The 14,730-nt window shown below is 50.8% G+C and overlaps 2 protein-coding genes across 5 annotated transcripts; one reads left to right on the top strand and one right to left on the bottom strand.

Moving 5' to 3' along the window:
• Window positions 1-3,604: 3,604 nt before the first annotated feature.
• Window positions 3,605-10,923, bottom strand: LOC136356431 (uncharacterized). Of its 4 annotated transcripts, none has more exons than XM_066310318.1 (3): window positions 10,345-10,923; window positions 9,946-10,026; window positions 3,605-8,820 (listed from the first exon to the last, which is right to left on the bottom strand). In XM_066310318.1, exon 3 carries the CDS (start codon window positions 7,930-7,932, stop codon window positions 6,877-6,879), a length of 1,056 nt encoding a protein of 351 aa, XP_066166415.1. In that variant the 5' UTR covers window positions 7,933-8,820; window positions 9,946-10,026; window positions 10,345-10,923; the 3' UTR covers window positions 3,605-6,876. The 4 variants fall into 4 exon arrangements, with proteins under 4 accessions (XP_066166415.1, XP_066166418.1, XP_066166416.1 ...); XM_066310321.1 differs by having other exon boundaries at window positions 10,233-10,923; XM_066310319.1 differs by having other exon boundaries at window positions 3,605-10,026.
• LOC136356521 (uncharacterized) lies at window positions 8,242-12,665 on the top strand. The gene is made up of 2 exons (XM_066310534.1): window positions 8,242-8,589; window positions 11,472-12,665. The coding sequence occupies exons 1-2, from the start codon at window positions 8,242-8,244 to the stop codon at window positions 12,663-12,665; spliced, it is 1,542 nt and encodes a 513-aa protein (XP_066166631.1).
• Window positions 12,666-14,730: the final 2,065 nt, after the last annotated feature.

The raw sequence follows: 14,730 nt of genomic DNA on the forward strand, positions 1-14,730 counted from the left end.
GCTCGCCGTCTTTCACGCACACGTCATCTTCTATCGATTTATAGATAGCATTGTTACTCGATTTATCATTAAAAAAAGAAAAAGACTGACAGATAAATTGTCACGTGCATTGGAAACTATATTGATGCGAGGACGGAGGACCAAGTTCGAAAACAGAGATAGTATTGCACTGTTCAGTATAGTTTGCTAGCAATGGGGGCCAGTTCATAATTAGTTCCTGTAAAATTTAACTATATTGATGAAATAATTAATACTCCTGCACACTGCAGCATTCAATGGCTGCATGCACAAATAAGGTACTCCCTCCGTCCCACAATATAAGGGATTTTGAGTTTTTGCTTGTAACGTTTGACCACTCGTCTTATTTAATTTTTTTTTGTAAATATAAAAAACGAAAAGTTGTGCTTAAAGTATTGTAGATAATAAAGTAAGTCACAGATAAAATAAATAATAATTTCAAAAAATTTTGAATAAGACAAGTGGTCAAACGTTGCAAGCAAAAACTCAAAATCCCTTATATTATGGGACAGAGGAAGTAGGAAATCACACGTGGTCCTGCTTCTTTCTTTCCCTTTAAGTTATGTAAAGCACAGGATAATGTCAGCCAGAGACCAATAAATATTACTCCTGCAATGATAATACTAGTAAAAAAGGTAAATCATACATCATATTAGGAAAAGAAATGAGGCTATTAATAATGGCTGAATCCCTGATTAGTGCCAGTCTCCACTGGTTGTTCAGGTTTGGGGGTGACAAGGACCTGACCTGTCTTGACCACTGCCACTGGCTGTTTGGCTCAAATCAAGAGATTTTTCTATATTAGTGATCAGCATTAGGGCCTTTGCCACTTTTCCAGGCCGGCCCACTTTGACTTTTCAAGCCCATGCCATGCCTAGAATCTTCTTGTACCACACATAACATATTGGAATTATCTGTCCTTTTAAAATATTATTTGGTACATTTTTTATGATGGAAATAAAATAGTAGTACATATATGGAATATATATGATTTAGCATTATCGTACTATGTAACATATAGAGCATAGAGCATGTGAAACACAATCTAAGAAAATGTGGTGGAAAACTGATGAGTACCACAATGATGAGGGCCTTTTTTCTTTTCTTTTTTTTTTGTTATCGTTGTTGCTGTTCTGATTTTCAAAGGATAGTCTTTGTTTTTCGAGGAAAAGAAATAAAAAGCACATTGAGTCACACTGCATGCAAGGAACCAATAATTCAATTGGGTCAATTTAAACAAGATTTGCCCACTTGTCCATATGTTGTGCACACACATCACATCACATCGAGATGGTGGGAAATCGATTCATGCAAACATTAAGTGAAAGGTCATTGAGTTTGGTACTCTCTGCTTTGTTCTCTCTGAAGAAGAAGATATGCAAATGCAAGCAAGTTGAATCATATCAAGGATTGCACTTGTCTTCTACTACTGCACCACTGTCTGCACATTCTATTTGTCCCCTCTAGCTAGATGGGCTTTCACTTTCAGGCTAATCTGCACCTGCAAAATTTCCATAACATCATAGCCGACAAGAAACCTCATGCCATGCGTATCAATATAGTTGATGCAAAGTTTCATGCTGAAAAAGCACAAGTTTTTATCGTCAGCTTCTGTGCTTTTTAGCCTGTCCATCTTGTTTCCTTTCATGTGCAGATTTAGTTTACCTCTTGAGACCTAGATTAACTTTGACGCATCTTAATCTTTACAGTTAGCAACAACTGAACAGTGGCCAACTCTGTGAGATGTAAAACAATACTCTTCTTCCAAAGTTCAGAGTTAAGATGCAATATGTAAATATGTCTTGCTGTCTGAAAGACAATATTGCTATGCTAGCTAGCTGCATGCTGTTGTTTTCAGGGTTGCTTTTTTTATTTTTCTCGTGGACGCATGCATGCACTTGGCATTGTCCGATTCCATTTGGCAGTGGAATTATTTGCTGTCGATCCGTCGATGCATTATCTGAAAGATTTAGTAATACTATCATGGAGCAGATTGATCAATCAATCGAGTCAAAGTTTTCACCTCTGAATCTCCGATGCTATCATCAAATTGTTAAATGCCTCTTTTCCTACTGATGGTGAGATGCATGTTTCACAGTTTCAGTCTTGACCTCACCTCGATTCATCGTCATTGCTGTCAAAAAGATGGATCGTCATTCAGATTTCAGAGACTGAATTAGCAGTAATTTTGTACTGCTAATGCCAGAAAACAATCAATTTGGATTAGCTAATGACAGTGGCGTGTCTTTGTGCATCTTTGGGTACAGAGACTGATCGAAGTGTCGTGTTCCATTATTGAAAAAAATGTTGGGACAGTGGGACATAAAGTTGATAGCGGAGCATGCTTTGGTATATATATAGTACTAAACAGTACTTTCAGGATTAAGGTCGTGTGGCTGTCGTCAACTGATGAAGTTGCTGTCAACTGTGTATATATACTTTTAAGATTTGCCATGATTAGTGTTCATGGTATTGTCCACGTGCATGAAAGATCAAGCGACCGACAACCAGACCAATCGAGCTTTTTATCCATGCACTAAGATTGACAGATGTATACAAAAATGTTTGGAATGAATGGATTTCAAATGAAACCATTTGAAACCCTGTGAATTCGTACTGAAGAAAACAAGTTGGGCGTTCAAAAGAAAGGGACACAAGAGAATTATTGTTGCATTGGTTTCGTATATCAGATTGAACTTATAGAACTTTAGCTGAAGCAGTTTCAGAGTTGGCATGAGATGGTTATTCCCAATTATTCAGATTTCAGAATTCAGACAGGGGGAGTATAAACATGGACTGAATTCTTCTACTCATCCAGTGGGCCGGCATTTTGCAGGAGCATATATATGGACTGGGCCCTGTAAACTCATGCATGCGTGAGGCCTTAGGTTGTGTTCTTTTCTATGGGTTGGGAACCCATCTACCGCACGAAAAACGGAGCAGTTCATTAGCATATGATTAATTAAGTATTAGTTATTTTTTTTCAGGATCAATATGATTTTTAACAACTTTTGTATAGAAACTTTTTTTTTTAAAAACGCAACCTTTAGTAGTTTGAAAAGCGTGCGCACGGAACACGAGGGGTTGGGAACACTGAACAGAACACAGCCTTAGTCTGTAATGGGCCGGTGAATTGGCATTTGGGCTGAAGCCCATATATTGTAAGCAACTTGTGTTTTTCTTTTCTTGGGGAAGGTTTTTGTCTTTTGTTTCCATTCGATCGGCCGAGGATTTTCCTGAGAAATTAGGCTTCGGATTTAATTACATCTAGTGAACGAAATACTTATATTCAGACTAAAAAAAGTGCACGTACGTTGCAACAGGGAAAAACTAATTAATATTTATGGTTAATTAAATGGCCAATTTGCTTGGTACTGCCGCGAAGATCATGAAGTTGAAAAATATCAGCGTATATATGTCATTGATACGAGGGTCCAGACCCCACATGATCGTTCTCATGTACAATAGTATTTCATAACTCACTTATTTTCTCAGTATGTATTTTTTGATAAGAATTTTCTCAATATGTATGAAACCATTGGGATTTAATTTAGACATGTTTGCTTCATTGCAGGGAGCGATCCTGCCATGTCCTCATAAACATGTACTACTACATATTTGCATCAGAGAGCTTAATTGGATGTGCATGTGTAGGATGCTCTCCTACAGTAGTTTCCCTAAAAGAATTGGATGTACATTTATATGCATATGGAGCCATGGAGACGAGCAGATTACATAAATCGCCTATTATTAGCTGAAAAGAATTGAGCATATATCTTCCTTTTCTCAATGGAAGGCCCATCCCAAAAAAGCCCAATAAATATCTCAACCCAGTCTTGGAAAAAAGCCCGATTCAGTTCTCTGCTTAAGCCCATCCCAAAAACTCCTATTAGGATAAGTGGATTATACGTAGGGATTTTCTACGTATGTGCACATATGTCGCGAAATTCCTAATCAGCGATTAATCGCGAGCGCCCTCCGGCGACACGAGACACGTGTCGCGCGCGGAGAGGGGCGGCGGACTGCGCGTACGTACGGTTTCCCCTCCCTTTTTTTTCCTGTTTTCTTCTACCGCGCGTGTACAGTTTCCTTTTTTTTTTTTCCTTTTTTTCTGTTTTCTTCCGTATTTTCCTTTTTTTTCTTTTCGTATCTTTTTCATTTTTTCGGTTTTTATAATACATACGTATACAAACAGAGTCGGAGAACTTTAGGGACATAAAGTGAACTTATTCCGTCAGGAGATTACACGCAGCCCAATAGTGTGGGCGGCCTGGGAACGGCGCCCGGCCCGACGCGAGAGAAGCTGGAGCCATCCGATTTGATGGACGGTCCTGATTTATCCAGAACTATATAAAAGTTCAACCGTCCAAAATCTAACCCTAAAATCATTAACGTTCCCCCTCTGCCGCTACTCCTCCCCCTTCCCGACGGCGCCGCTCCATCTCCCCATCTTCCTCCCGACCGTCCTTCCCTTCCTCCCCTCTCTCACCTCCATCGCACGACGGATCCGACGACGTTGACCGCGGATGGATCCGACCGCGGTGGTGGCGGTCGAGGACGGATCCGGCGGCGGCGGTTCCCGCCGACCCCTCTCGGCTCCCTCCCGCGGTGGATCTAACGGCGGCGGCGGCATCGGCGGCGACCGCATGTGCATCTGACAGTGGTCCGGTGCAACAGCAAATCCGGCGGCTGCTGCTCCCCATCCCCGGCGTGGCGACGCGACCAGGAGCGGCGGTGGGCTTGGGAGCCGGTCGTGGCGGAAAGCGGCGATGCCGACGACGACAATGACAACGACGATGACAACAGCGACGACGAGGCGGCTAGGGTTAGGGTTTGGATTTTATTTTTGATTTGGGATGTTGATTTTGTGGGGATTGTTGATTTTGATTTGGGATTGCAATTGAGTGATTTTGTGATTCATGTATTTTGGGAATTGGGGACAAAGGTGTTGGGAGCAATCGACCGATTTGCTCAGGGATTTTTTTTAAAGACGGATGACTCAGACTCAAACAACAATGACGGACGAAGCACGTATTTTTTTAAGTAGGTATATAGATTTTACAAGATATTTTTTTGCCAGGTCCGATTTTTTATTAAGAAGAAAGGGTGCCTAAATTACAATTGTACAACAAACAAGGTTGTTGCGGCTTCGACACTAAACGCTTTCTAATGATAGCCAGGCTACAGCTTCTTAATTTTGCCTCGTCAATTTTCTCCATCCACTCATCTTTGACAAGATTGACGACAGTTTCCTTGACCTAGAAGCAAAACGAACTTGTAAAACGAACTTGTAAGACCAATTTGACTGGGATCTTTAATCTTAAAAGCTGGATGGGCATGTTCTTGCAATCCCGTGTCCGATGTGATCTCTGACGATAAAAGGAAGGGTGTGTTTAGTTCACCTCCAACTACCCTAAATTTTCAACTTTCCATCACATCACATCCAAAACTTTCCTACACACATAGGCTGTGTTTAGTTCACAATGAAGTTTGGAAGTTTGGTTAAAATTGGAACTGTCGAGGGGTGATCCACTCTAGCGGGAGATCGTGAGACCCCCCTTTCGTGAGTTCGGCCGGGGGAAGAAGCTCGCCTATAGAAATCACGTATCCGTCCCCAAGGCTCCTAGCTAGCTCGTACACAACCAAATTATACAGGTTTGGGCCGCTATCAAGCGTAATACCCTACTCCTGTGTATGGGATTTAGACTGAGAGTTACAAGGGTTCCTGATCTCGGGAGAACACTTTTACTTCCCTCCTCCACAAGCTCAGGTTTTCTGAGAGTCGTCCACTTTCTCGGTGTGCAAGGTCCTCCTTTTATACCTCAAGGGGATACCGCATGCACCGCCTCTACCTACTCTTCTATAAGGTGGGGACCCACCTTATCTGGACTGGAACTCGACCCGTGCCTTCGCCTGGAAGCTAAACCACAGCTTATCCTTGAGCGGGGCCCAGCGCCGTCCCTCGCCTGAAACGGGGGACAGCCCTGTCATTCCCTCATTAATAGGTGAAGACTTGTGGTGGCCGCCGTCCGAATGACCCCCCGATGGGACGGGTCATACCTACCTCCACTCCGCCGGAAGCAGATGCGACGTGGGAGCACGGTTGTCCGTCCAGTCAGACGTGACCGGCGTCAGGCCGGTCATAGACAGGTCATTCTTGACCATCGCGCGTCAGTTTAACACGCCGCACGTCTACCCCACTACATTAAATGCAACAGGGGGCAGTTGGGGCGCTGCGCGCATTAAAGGAAGTTTCTCCACGCTACTCCGCACACCAAGCCCCTCGTCGTTTCTCCGCTGGTCATCATGGCTCAAGATGCCGGCGACGCAGTGCTTCCGGCATCGCGCATTACGGCGGATAGGCACCTTAGTCTCCCCCACAAGATCAAGCCGGAAGATGCCGCCGTGAGAACGGGGGAGTCGCGGCCGCGGCCGCGGTACCCGGAGCGATCCATGCACCTCCTGTCCTTTGCTATGGCGGGGTTGATCCCGCCATTCTCCGGATTCTTCCATGAGGTTTTGGATTTCTACGAAATCCATGTCTTGCATCTCGCACCCAACGCCGTGATGACGCTAGCCATCTTCGTGCATTTGTGCGAGATGTTCATCGGGGTGCGGCCGACGATGCGGCTATTCCAGTCTTTCTTCGTCCCACAGCTGCTGCATGGTGCGTTGGTGGGGGGATGTTACTTCCAGCCCCGGCCAGGCACGGCGGGGCAATACATCGAGAGTTATCTCCGCAAGAAATGGGAGGACTGGAAGAAGGACTGGTTCTACACCGCGCTGCCGGACCACCCGTGACTTCGGCTCCCTACCGGCCCTCCCGAACGATCCGCCGCATGGCTGGCGGTTTCGGAGCTAGGCGAGGAGTATGACGCAGTGCGGGATCGCCTCAGGGGCCTGCGAAGCCTGGGCCTCACAGGGGCAATGGTCTTTGGCGACTACTTCCGCCGCCGCATCGCGCCCCTCCAAGATCAAGCCCGTGGCGCGTGGGAGTACACTGGACCCAATGACCCCATGCGCACGCATGTGGGCGAGCGCTGGGATTGGGGCGAGGAGGACATGAAGACGGTGATTCGTCGGGTGCTGGGTCTGGACACTGCCGAGCAAACACTGATTCCAGACGGGATCCTTCCCCTCTGCAGCGATCGCGACCGGGAGAGTATTCTGGCTGTGATGTCGGCCGTCGGCGCCAGCAGGGGTCAGTCCCGCCGGGGCGGCGCCGATGGTGGCGTTGTCGGCGTGGGTAGCGGCGGCGCGGCCGCAGGCGGGAGTCGGACCAGTGGCCCCGGCGGGGGTGGCAGCTCCAGGGCTCCCGGCCCGAGCCGCGGACCCGGGGTCGACTCGGCCAGCGACCCGAAAGGGAAGCGGAAGATGTCCGAATCGCGACCGCCCCCTCCCCCGCGCGGAGGGGGCGCCGAGCGCGTGGCGGACCGACCGCCGGCGGGCCACAAGCGCCCCGCCGCGCCTGAGGCTGGACGGAAGAAGAAGCGACTCTGGAAGATAGGTCAAACGGAGCCGTGTCGGGGGAGCTTCATCGAGCCCCCGAAGTGGACTTTCAACCGCCCTCCCCGCAGGTACGACTGCTGGCACCCGCTTCGATGCTTTTTGCTCATCTCGGTCTCTTGTTCCTTCCTCTTCTTTTTCTTTGTTAACGCGATCAGGGTTATTCTGTAGCATGATTCCTTCCCAGGGGATCTCGGGGTCCGACCCTTCGCAGGGGACAAAGTCCGAACGACCAGAGCGGCCTGGGCTCGGCCGATCCAGGGCCGCGGGACCTTCACAGCATCCCGGCGGGGCCCACGGGCCGCACACCGGGTCTGCCCTGGGTTCACCACAGCCGGGACTTGACCCGCCGCGAGCGATAGCGGCGGCAACGTCTCTCCCGGGGGCGACTCCGAGGCCCAGGTCCATGCGGAGCGCCACCCGGGAGCGGGGGCCGAGGGAGGTCGCGGCCCGGAAGCCGAGGCTGGAGGCGGCCCTGAGCCCGAGGCCGAGGCCGAAACTGGGGGCGGGCCCGAGCCCGAGCCCGAGGCCGAATCTACCCGAGGGCCCGAAGCGGGGGGTGAGAGGGACAGCCGCTCCCCCTTGCACTTGGGGCGCCCTCGGGGCTGGCCACGCAGAAGGGGGGCTGAGAGCAGCCCCCAGTCTGGCGGGGGATCCAGCAGCACTCCGTCGTCCCGGGGGCGAACCGTAACTTTTTCTTCTCCGACTCTAGCCAGTATGGAGCCGCTCCTGCAGGTGCTCGTCGCCGCCGATTCCACCGTCCGGGAGGGGCTCAACTCCCAAGTTCAAGCCCTGGCGGAAGAGCAAGCGGCCCTGGAGGCAGAGTGGGCACAGCTCGCTGCGGACCGCGCGCGGGTTGATGAGGGGCGCCGCGCCATGGACGACATGGTAAAGGTGGGACGCAAAATGCGCCAAGCCCAACTGGATGAAATCCAGGCGCGCGAGCAGACGCGGGACTCCGTCATGCAGGAGACGGAGGAAGAGCGGCAGGCGGCACTGATTGCCTCAAGTGTCCTGGATGAAGCGCTGGGCGACATCCGCTTTGTCACGCACGGAAATTCACTAGTAATTTCCGAACTAATTTGTGCATAAAATCCTCGTCCAGGAATCAGCCGAGGTACACAAACTGACAATTTAATATACAAATCCATCTTAATAATGACGTTACATACTTACAAAAGAAAAGAAAACAGCAGCGGAATTAACGGTCTAGCGATGGCTTCAGCTCCACTCCCACAGGCAGCTCAACTGGGGTATAAGCCAAACGTCTTCTCCTTCTGGATCCTTTATCTTCAACTGAGGTTTGATGATTATTGCAAGAATGAGCATATGACATACTCAACAAGCCACACAGCAAATATGCAAGTGCACAAGGATACCAAAGGATGGCATAATATAGGCTCATTTGCGAAAGCAGCATTTAGCAAAGAGTTAAGAGTAGTAAAACAGTAGAGTAATTAATTAAAAATTTTAATCAACACTGAACAGCACACCCATGCTGTACAGGCCCAACCATCCTGAACAACCATACCCGGCTGTACAGATCTAACTCCAAACCAGGAGCTAAGCAAATTATTATCAGGTATTAACATCCATAATTATTGTGAGAGGTGTGAGACTAATCACGAAAAACATTGCTCAACCCGCCCATAACCGCGGGCACGGCTATTCGAATAGTTTTACTCTGGCCAGAGGTGTACCACTGTACCCACAAGACACAGCTCCACATCATGTCACCATGTGCCTCAGTACCACCACGGTACCTCGGAAAGGAGCTGTGACAATACCCCTTGCATAACACAACTCACCACAGTGCATCGTTCCTGGATCATAATCACCCTCTTATAAACAAGGCATGGACTCCCCAGCGACCCCCGTGGACTTCTCGCCACTTCACAGTCTGGCGCACTATAATGAATCATGCTATACAAACGATAAAGCCGTTGCCCACGCTGGCTTGTGGTTGGCACGGTAAATGTCTCACAACAGTAGCTCGCGAACCGGTCCTTAATTGCCATGAGCACGACTCTCAAAACCATGTGCTCACAACCCACCATTATCAAGTTTTAGTTGGCAAGTAATTAATTAACCAATCACGATTAACCATCGTGAACTATCATTAAGCCATCCTTAAATAATAGTGAGTCATAAGTTATCCCAATAGTGTGCTAATGTTTCTAAGCATGGCTAAGCAATCATAACTAATATCTAGCTGAACCAATATATAAAGCCCAACTAGTCAAGTTATAATAACCCAAGGTATCAAGGAATAAAGTAATCAATGCAAATTGGCCATAACAAAGGAATAAGTTCACACCACCCGGTGACATTCGAAAATAAATGCACAGTTGAAATAAATAGAGAATTTAAATATAGGATCAACATGCTCAAAGGATTGTGTTTAGGATCTGTGTGACTTGCCTTGCAATAATCGGTCTTCAATTAATCTTCTTGATCACTTCCGACGCACTCACGAACCTTCGCAACGACGGAAACGACAAGCTAACACGCAAAACGAAGAAAAAGACTAATAAAAACCAAATAAACAATACATATAAAGTAAACAAACATGTAGATCATGATTTTAGATGAATTTAGCAACTTGAACCACTCAAAACCGAGTTACGATGATTTAGTTATGAATTTCTGAAGATTTAATCTATTAGAAAAAACAGGAAAAAGAAAAACGATGATGACGTCATGATGACCTCATCAATGGCCGGACCAAGATGGCGACCTCGCCGGAGATTGGATGGTCGGCTGCGACTTTGGAGGACATGAACACGTAGAGGACGACGAGACGAACCCAACGGTACTCACCCTCGTGCCAAACGACGACCGACGACGGCCGGCGACGAGGAGGCGACGGCGGCGGCTCGGGTTGCACGGGGCGGCGGAGCTCCGATGACCGGCGACGGAAAAGGAAGGGTGGCCGAGCTTCCCCTCACCACGGCGCACCCAACGGTGGTGACGGAGACCGGCGACGACGATGGAGACGGCGGCGCGGCGGCACCGGAGATGGCCGGCGGCGGCGGTTTGCTTGGCGGCGGTGGCGACGGAGCTACGGAGCACGGAAGAGGACGGGAGAGGGGGCAAACGAAAGAGGAGGACTAGGGGGTCCTATTTATAGCCTTGGATTGAAGAGATCGGACTCCTCCCGTAAGAAATCGATCCGGGAAATCAAAAACTCGGTTTTGGAGATAAACTCAAAAACGAGTTTGATTCGGATAAAATACTCAACGGTTTGCTCCGATTCTTGGGGGTAAAGATAGAGGAGGATAAGAGGAATATTTCCCCTCAACTAAATTGGAAAAAGGAGCAACGGGGAGGCGAGATTTGGAAGGAGGAGGCGGCGGCTGCACAGGGCACAGCACGGGCGGCTCGGGCTCTGCCTGAGCTGGAAGATGAACAGTAGCGCAGGGAGGGAAAATAGACTTTTCCGGCTAGGCTGAGAGGAGAGGAGGCGGCTCAGGTTGGGCCGGCAGAAGAGAGAGGAAGGAAAGGAAGGAATGGGCTGAAAATGGCCCAAGCTGAGGAGGAGGATTTTATTACTTTCCCAATTAAAATAATCACTTAAATGATCTTTGAATTATTAAAAATACTTCCAATGCTCAAATAATTTCAAGAAAAATCCTGAAAATATTTGGACACTCAAAGTACTTAAAAAAATTACAATTAGACCATTTAATGATTAATTTAATATGTGGGTAATTACTGAAATGCTCTTTGTATAATTAAAAATTAGGAATTGAGCTCCGAAAAATCTGAGAAAATTCCAGAGAGTATAATTAACCATGAAGAATTTAATAAAAATTAAATCCATCCATGCTTTATATTTAGGAAATTTTATTTCCCACATTTAACTTCACTTGTAAATTAATGAACATTTAATATAAATTCTAATAATAGTTTATTAAATAATTTATAAATCCTGAAACAAAAATCAGGGTGTGACACGCTTACAGTACGAGGCCTATGCCGAGGACCTGGCGAAGAGGGTTAAGGACGCCCGCGGTGTCCTCGATGCGGCTGCCGCCCAAGAGCGGCGGGTATCGGAAGCCAACACCTCGCTGCAGGCTCGGACGGTGGCGTTCGAGTCTGAGCGCAAGGCCTTAGATAAGCGTGCCCGCTCCGCGCAGGAGTTTGAGGCCACGATTCGTCGGCGAATCGAGGTCCTCGATCGGAACCAGCGCGAGCAGGACGCGCGCAGCCAGGAGCAAGCGCAGCGAGCCCAGGAGCTGGAGTGGCGGGCTCAGGCGTTGAAGGAGCGAGCGCGCCTGCTAGACCAGCGGGAGTTCACCTTGGCCGGCCGCGTGGAGGAGCTACGGCTCCGGGAAGCGGCATGCCGGGAACGGGACGCCGCACTCGCCAAGCGCGAAGCCGAGGTGAACCGCCGTGTGGTGGCCTCGCGCCGGCTGGGCGAGCAGCTCGCGAAACGTGAGGAGGCCGTCGCTGGGCGCGAGGCTTGGCATCTGGAGAGTGCTCGCGCCGAGCGTGCGGTGATGGCGGCGAGGGCTTCTGAGCTGGAGGCCCGGGAGAAGGACCTGGCGGCGGGCGGGCAGCCCGGCGGCGCGGAGTTGGTGAGCCAGCTTACCACGGCTCAGAGCACTCTTGCCGACCTAGAGCGCTTGGTGCAAGACCAGGCTGGGGAGATCGCGGCCCTCCGCCTTACCAATGAGATCGGACCCGGGCAGCTCTCCGATGCCGTCGATCGGCTGGAGCGCGCGGGGCGCCCAGTCGGCATCTCCGTGCGCCGGGATAGTAAGCTCCCGCCCACACAACCGGCGGATCTGGAGAGGCTGGAGGAGGAGGTCGGCGAGACCGTAAAATCGTCATCGGCTTCCTTGGCGCGAGCCGCGGTGGAACTGGTCCTCGCGAGCCACCAAGCCCGCGACCCCGACTTCGTCCCATGGCGCGCACTCGAGGATTTCCCCCCGGGGACCGAGGCAAAGGCTCGGGAGCAAGTCCGGGAGGCGGCCGACGCGATCGTCTCTAACTTCGAAGGGTCGGCCCCTCGGTTCACCTTTGGGATTGCCTCGGACGAGGAGAGCGGGAGCGGGGACGACGGTGACGACGTCGGCGGCAAGGACTGGGACGACGTCGTTAGCGGCGCCGGCCTCGGGGGCCCGGGCACTCCGTGATTATCCCCACTTTTAATTTCTTTTTGTTGTGTGCCTGCAGCGGACACTTCTTGTCTTTAGGCCATCGTGCCGTCTTGTCTGTAAATAAAGCTTCCCCTTCGCACTTTCTACCCCTTTGCTTTCTCCTTTGAACGCCTGCGGCACGGAAAGAAGAAAGAACAAGAGCAAAAGTATATAATTAACCTCCCTGTGATCGAAATGCCATTTTTACCCCATCCCCCCCTCGGGCTCATTCTTGCGAAAAGGTAAATCCGCGCTCAGTCCGTGGTACCTAAGTGGTGAGGAGCAAGACCGTCGATCCGAGGGAGCCGCCCAGCGGGACTGGCCAGACTGAGGCTACGACGACCGAGGGTCGGGGATGGCCGTGTGTAGGCCCTTCCGAGCCCCCGGGGTTCGGCGCAACCCGGGGCGCGGCCCGCGTTTAGGCTCCCTTTCGGCGGTTTTTAGGTCGCCCAACGCCACTTAGGGTTCGGAGTGTGAATTGTCCTTTGAACCAGGACAAGCCAGAGGAAAGAGTGAGAAAAAGGGGGCGTAACGGCCTCCACTTTATTGCTTGGAAAGGGAAAAAGATACAAAGCAATTCACAGTAGTAGCCCCCGGCCAAGCCCGCACAAGCCGAGGGGTTGTGCGGGGGTTGGCCCGAGCTCCTAGAAAGCAAAATATCGCGACGCTATGGATAGAAGCGACGGAGATGTTCGATATTCCAGGGGTTAGGCAACTCCGTGCCGTCCTCCGTGGTTAGTCAAACAGAGCCTTGCCGGGGAACACCGATCACTTTGTATGGCCCTTCCTACATTGGCGAGAGCTTGCTTAGCCCCAGACGCGACTACACGTGGTGTAGGATGAGGTCGCCAACTTGCAGTGACCGGGCCCGGACGTGGCGCTGATGGTAGCGCCGCAGGCTTTGTTGGTAGCGCGCCGCACGTAGGGCCGCGCGCCTTCTCCGCTCTTCAAGATAGTCGAGGTCGTCGCGGCGAAGATCATCCTGGTTGGCCTCATCGTACAGCGCAACGCGAGGTGATCCCAGGGAAAGCTCCGAAGGCAGGACCGCCTCGGCGCCATACACTAGGAAAAAGGGCGTTTCCCCCGTGGCGCGACTTGGAGTGGTCCGATTTGCCCACAACACGGCGGGCAACTCCTCGAGCCACGAATCCCCGTGTTTCTTCAGGACGTTGTACGTCTTAGTCTTGAGGCCTTTGAGGATTTCGGCGTTGGCTCGCTTGACTTGGCCGTTGCTCTTGGGGTGGGCGGGCGAGGCAAAGCACAATTTGATGCCCATGTTGTCGCAATAGTCGCCGAACAGCTCACTAGTGAACTGGGTGCCGTTATCTGTAATGATACGGTTGGGCACTCTGAATCGAGACGTGATGCCCCTGATGAACTTGAGGGCGGAATGCTTGTCGATCTTGACGACCGGGTAAGCTTCGGGCCACTTGGTGAACTTGTCGATGGCAACGTACAGGTGCTGATACCCGCCTCGAGCCGCTTTGAATGGTCCAAGGATGTCTAGCCCCCAGACCGCGAAAGGCCAAGAGAGTGGGATGACCTGCAAGGCTTGGGCTGGCTGGTGGGCTTGCTTGGCGTGGAACTGGCACGCCTTGCACCGCCGGACCCATTCTTGGGCATCTTGCAACGCAGTCGGCCAGTAAAAACCTTGTCGGAAGGCTTTACCGACCAAAGTGCGTGAGGCCGAATGGGCCCCATACTCACCCTGATGGGTGTCGGCTATGAGCTTGATGCCTTGCTCCCGAGAAACACACTTCAAGAGTATCCCGTTGGCGGCACACCGGTAGAGGGTCCCTTCTACGAGCACGTACCGCTTGGAGATGCGCGCGAGCTTCTCAGCTTCTGCGCGATCCTCAGGAAGAGTATTTTTGTCGAGATACGCCCGGATGTCAGTCATCCAAACGACCTGACGAGGGGGGTCGGGGCCGACCCTCTCGGGCCCCGAGGCCCGCAGGTCGCCAAGGGTCGGGGTGGAGGGCGTGGTGTCGGGGTCCCTCGGGGGGTTCGGTCGCGCCGACGGCTGCGCGAGTTTTTCCTCGAAGGTCCCCAGGGGGAGTGG

This window comes from Oryza sativa, chromosome 5, assembly GCF_034140825.1.
Source record: "Oryza sativa Japonica Group chromosome 5, ASM3414082v1".
NCBI classification, from domain to species: domain Eukaryota; kingdom Viridiplantae; phylum Streptophyta; class Magnoliopsida; order Poales; family Poaceae; genus Oryza; species Oryza sativa.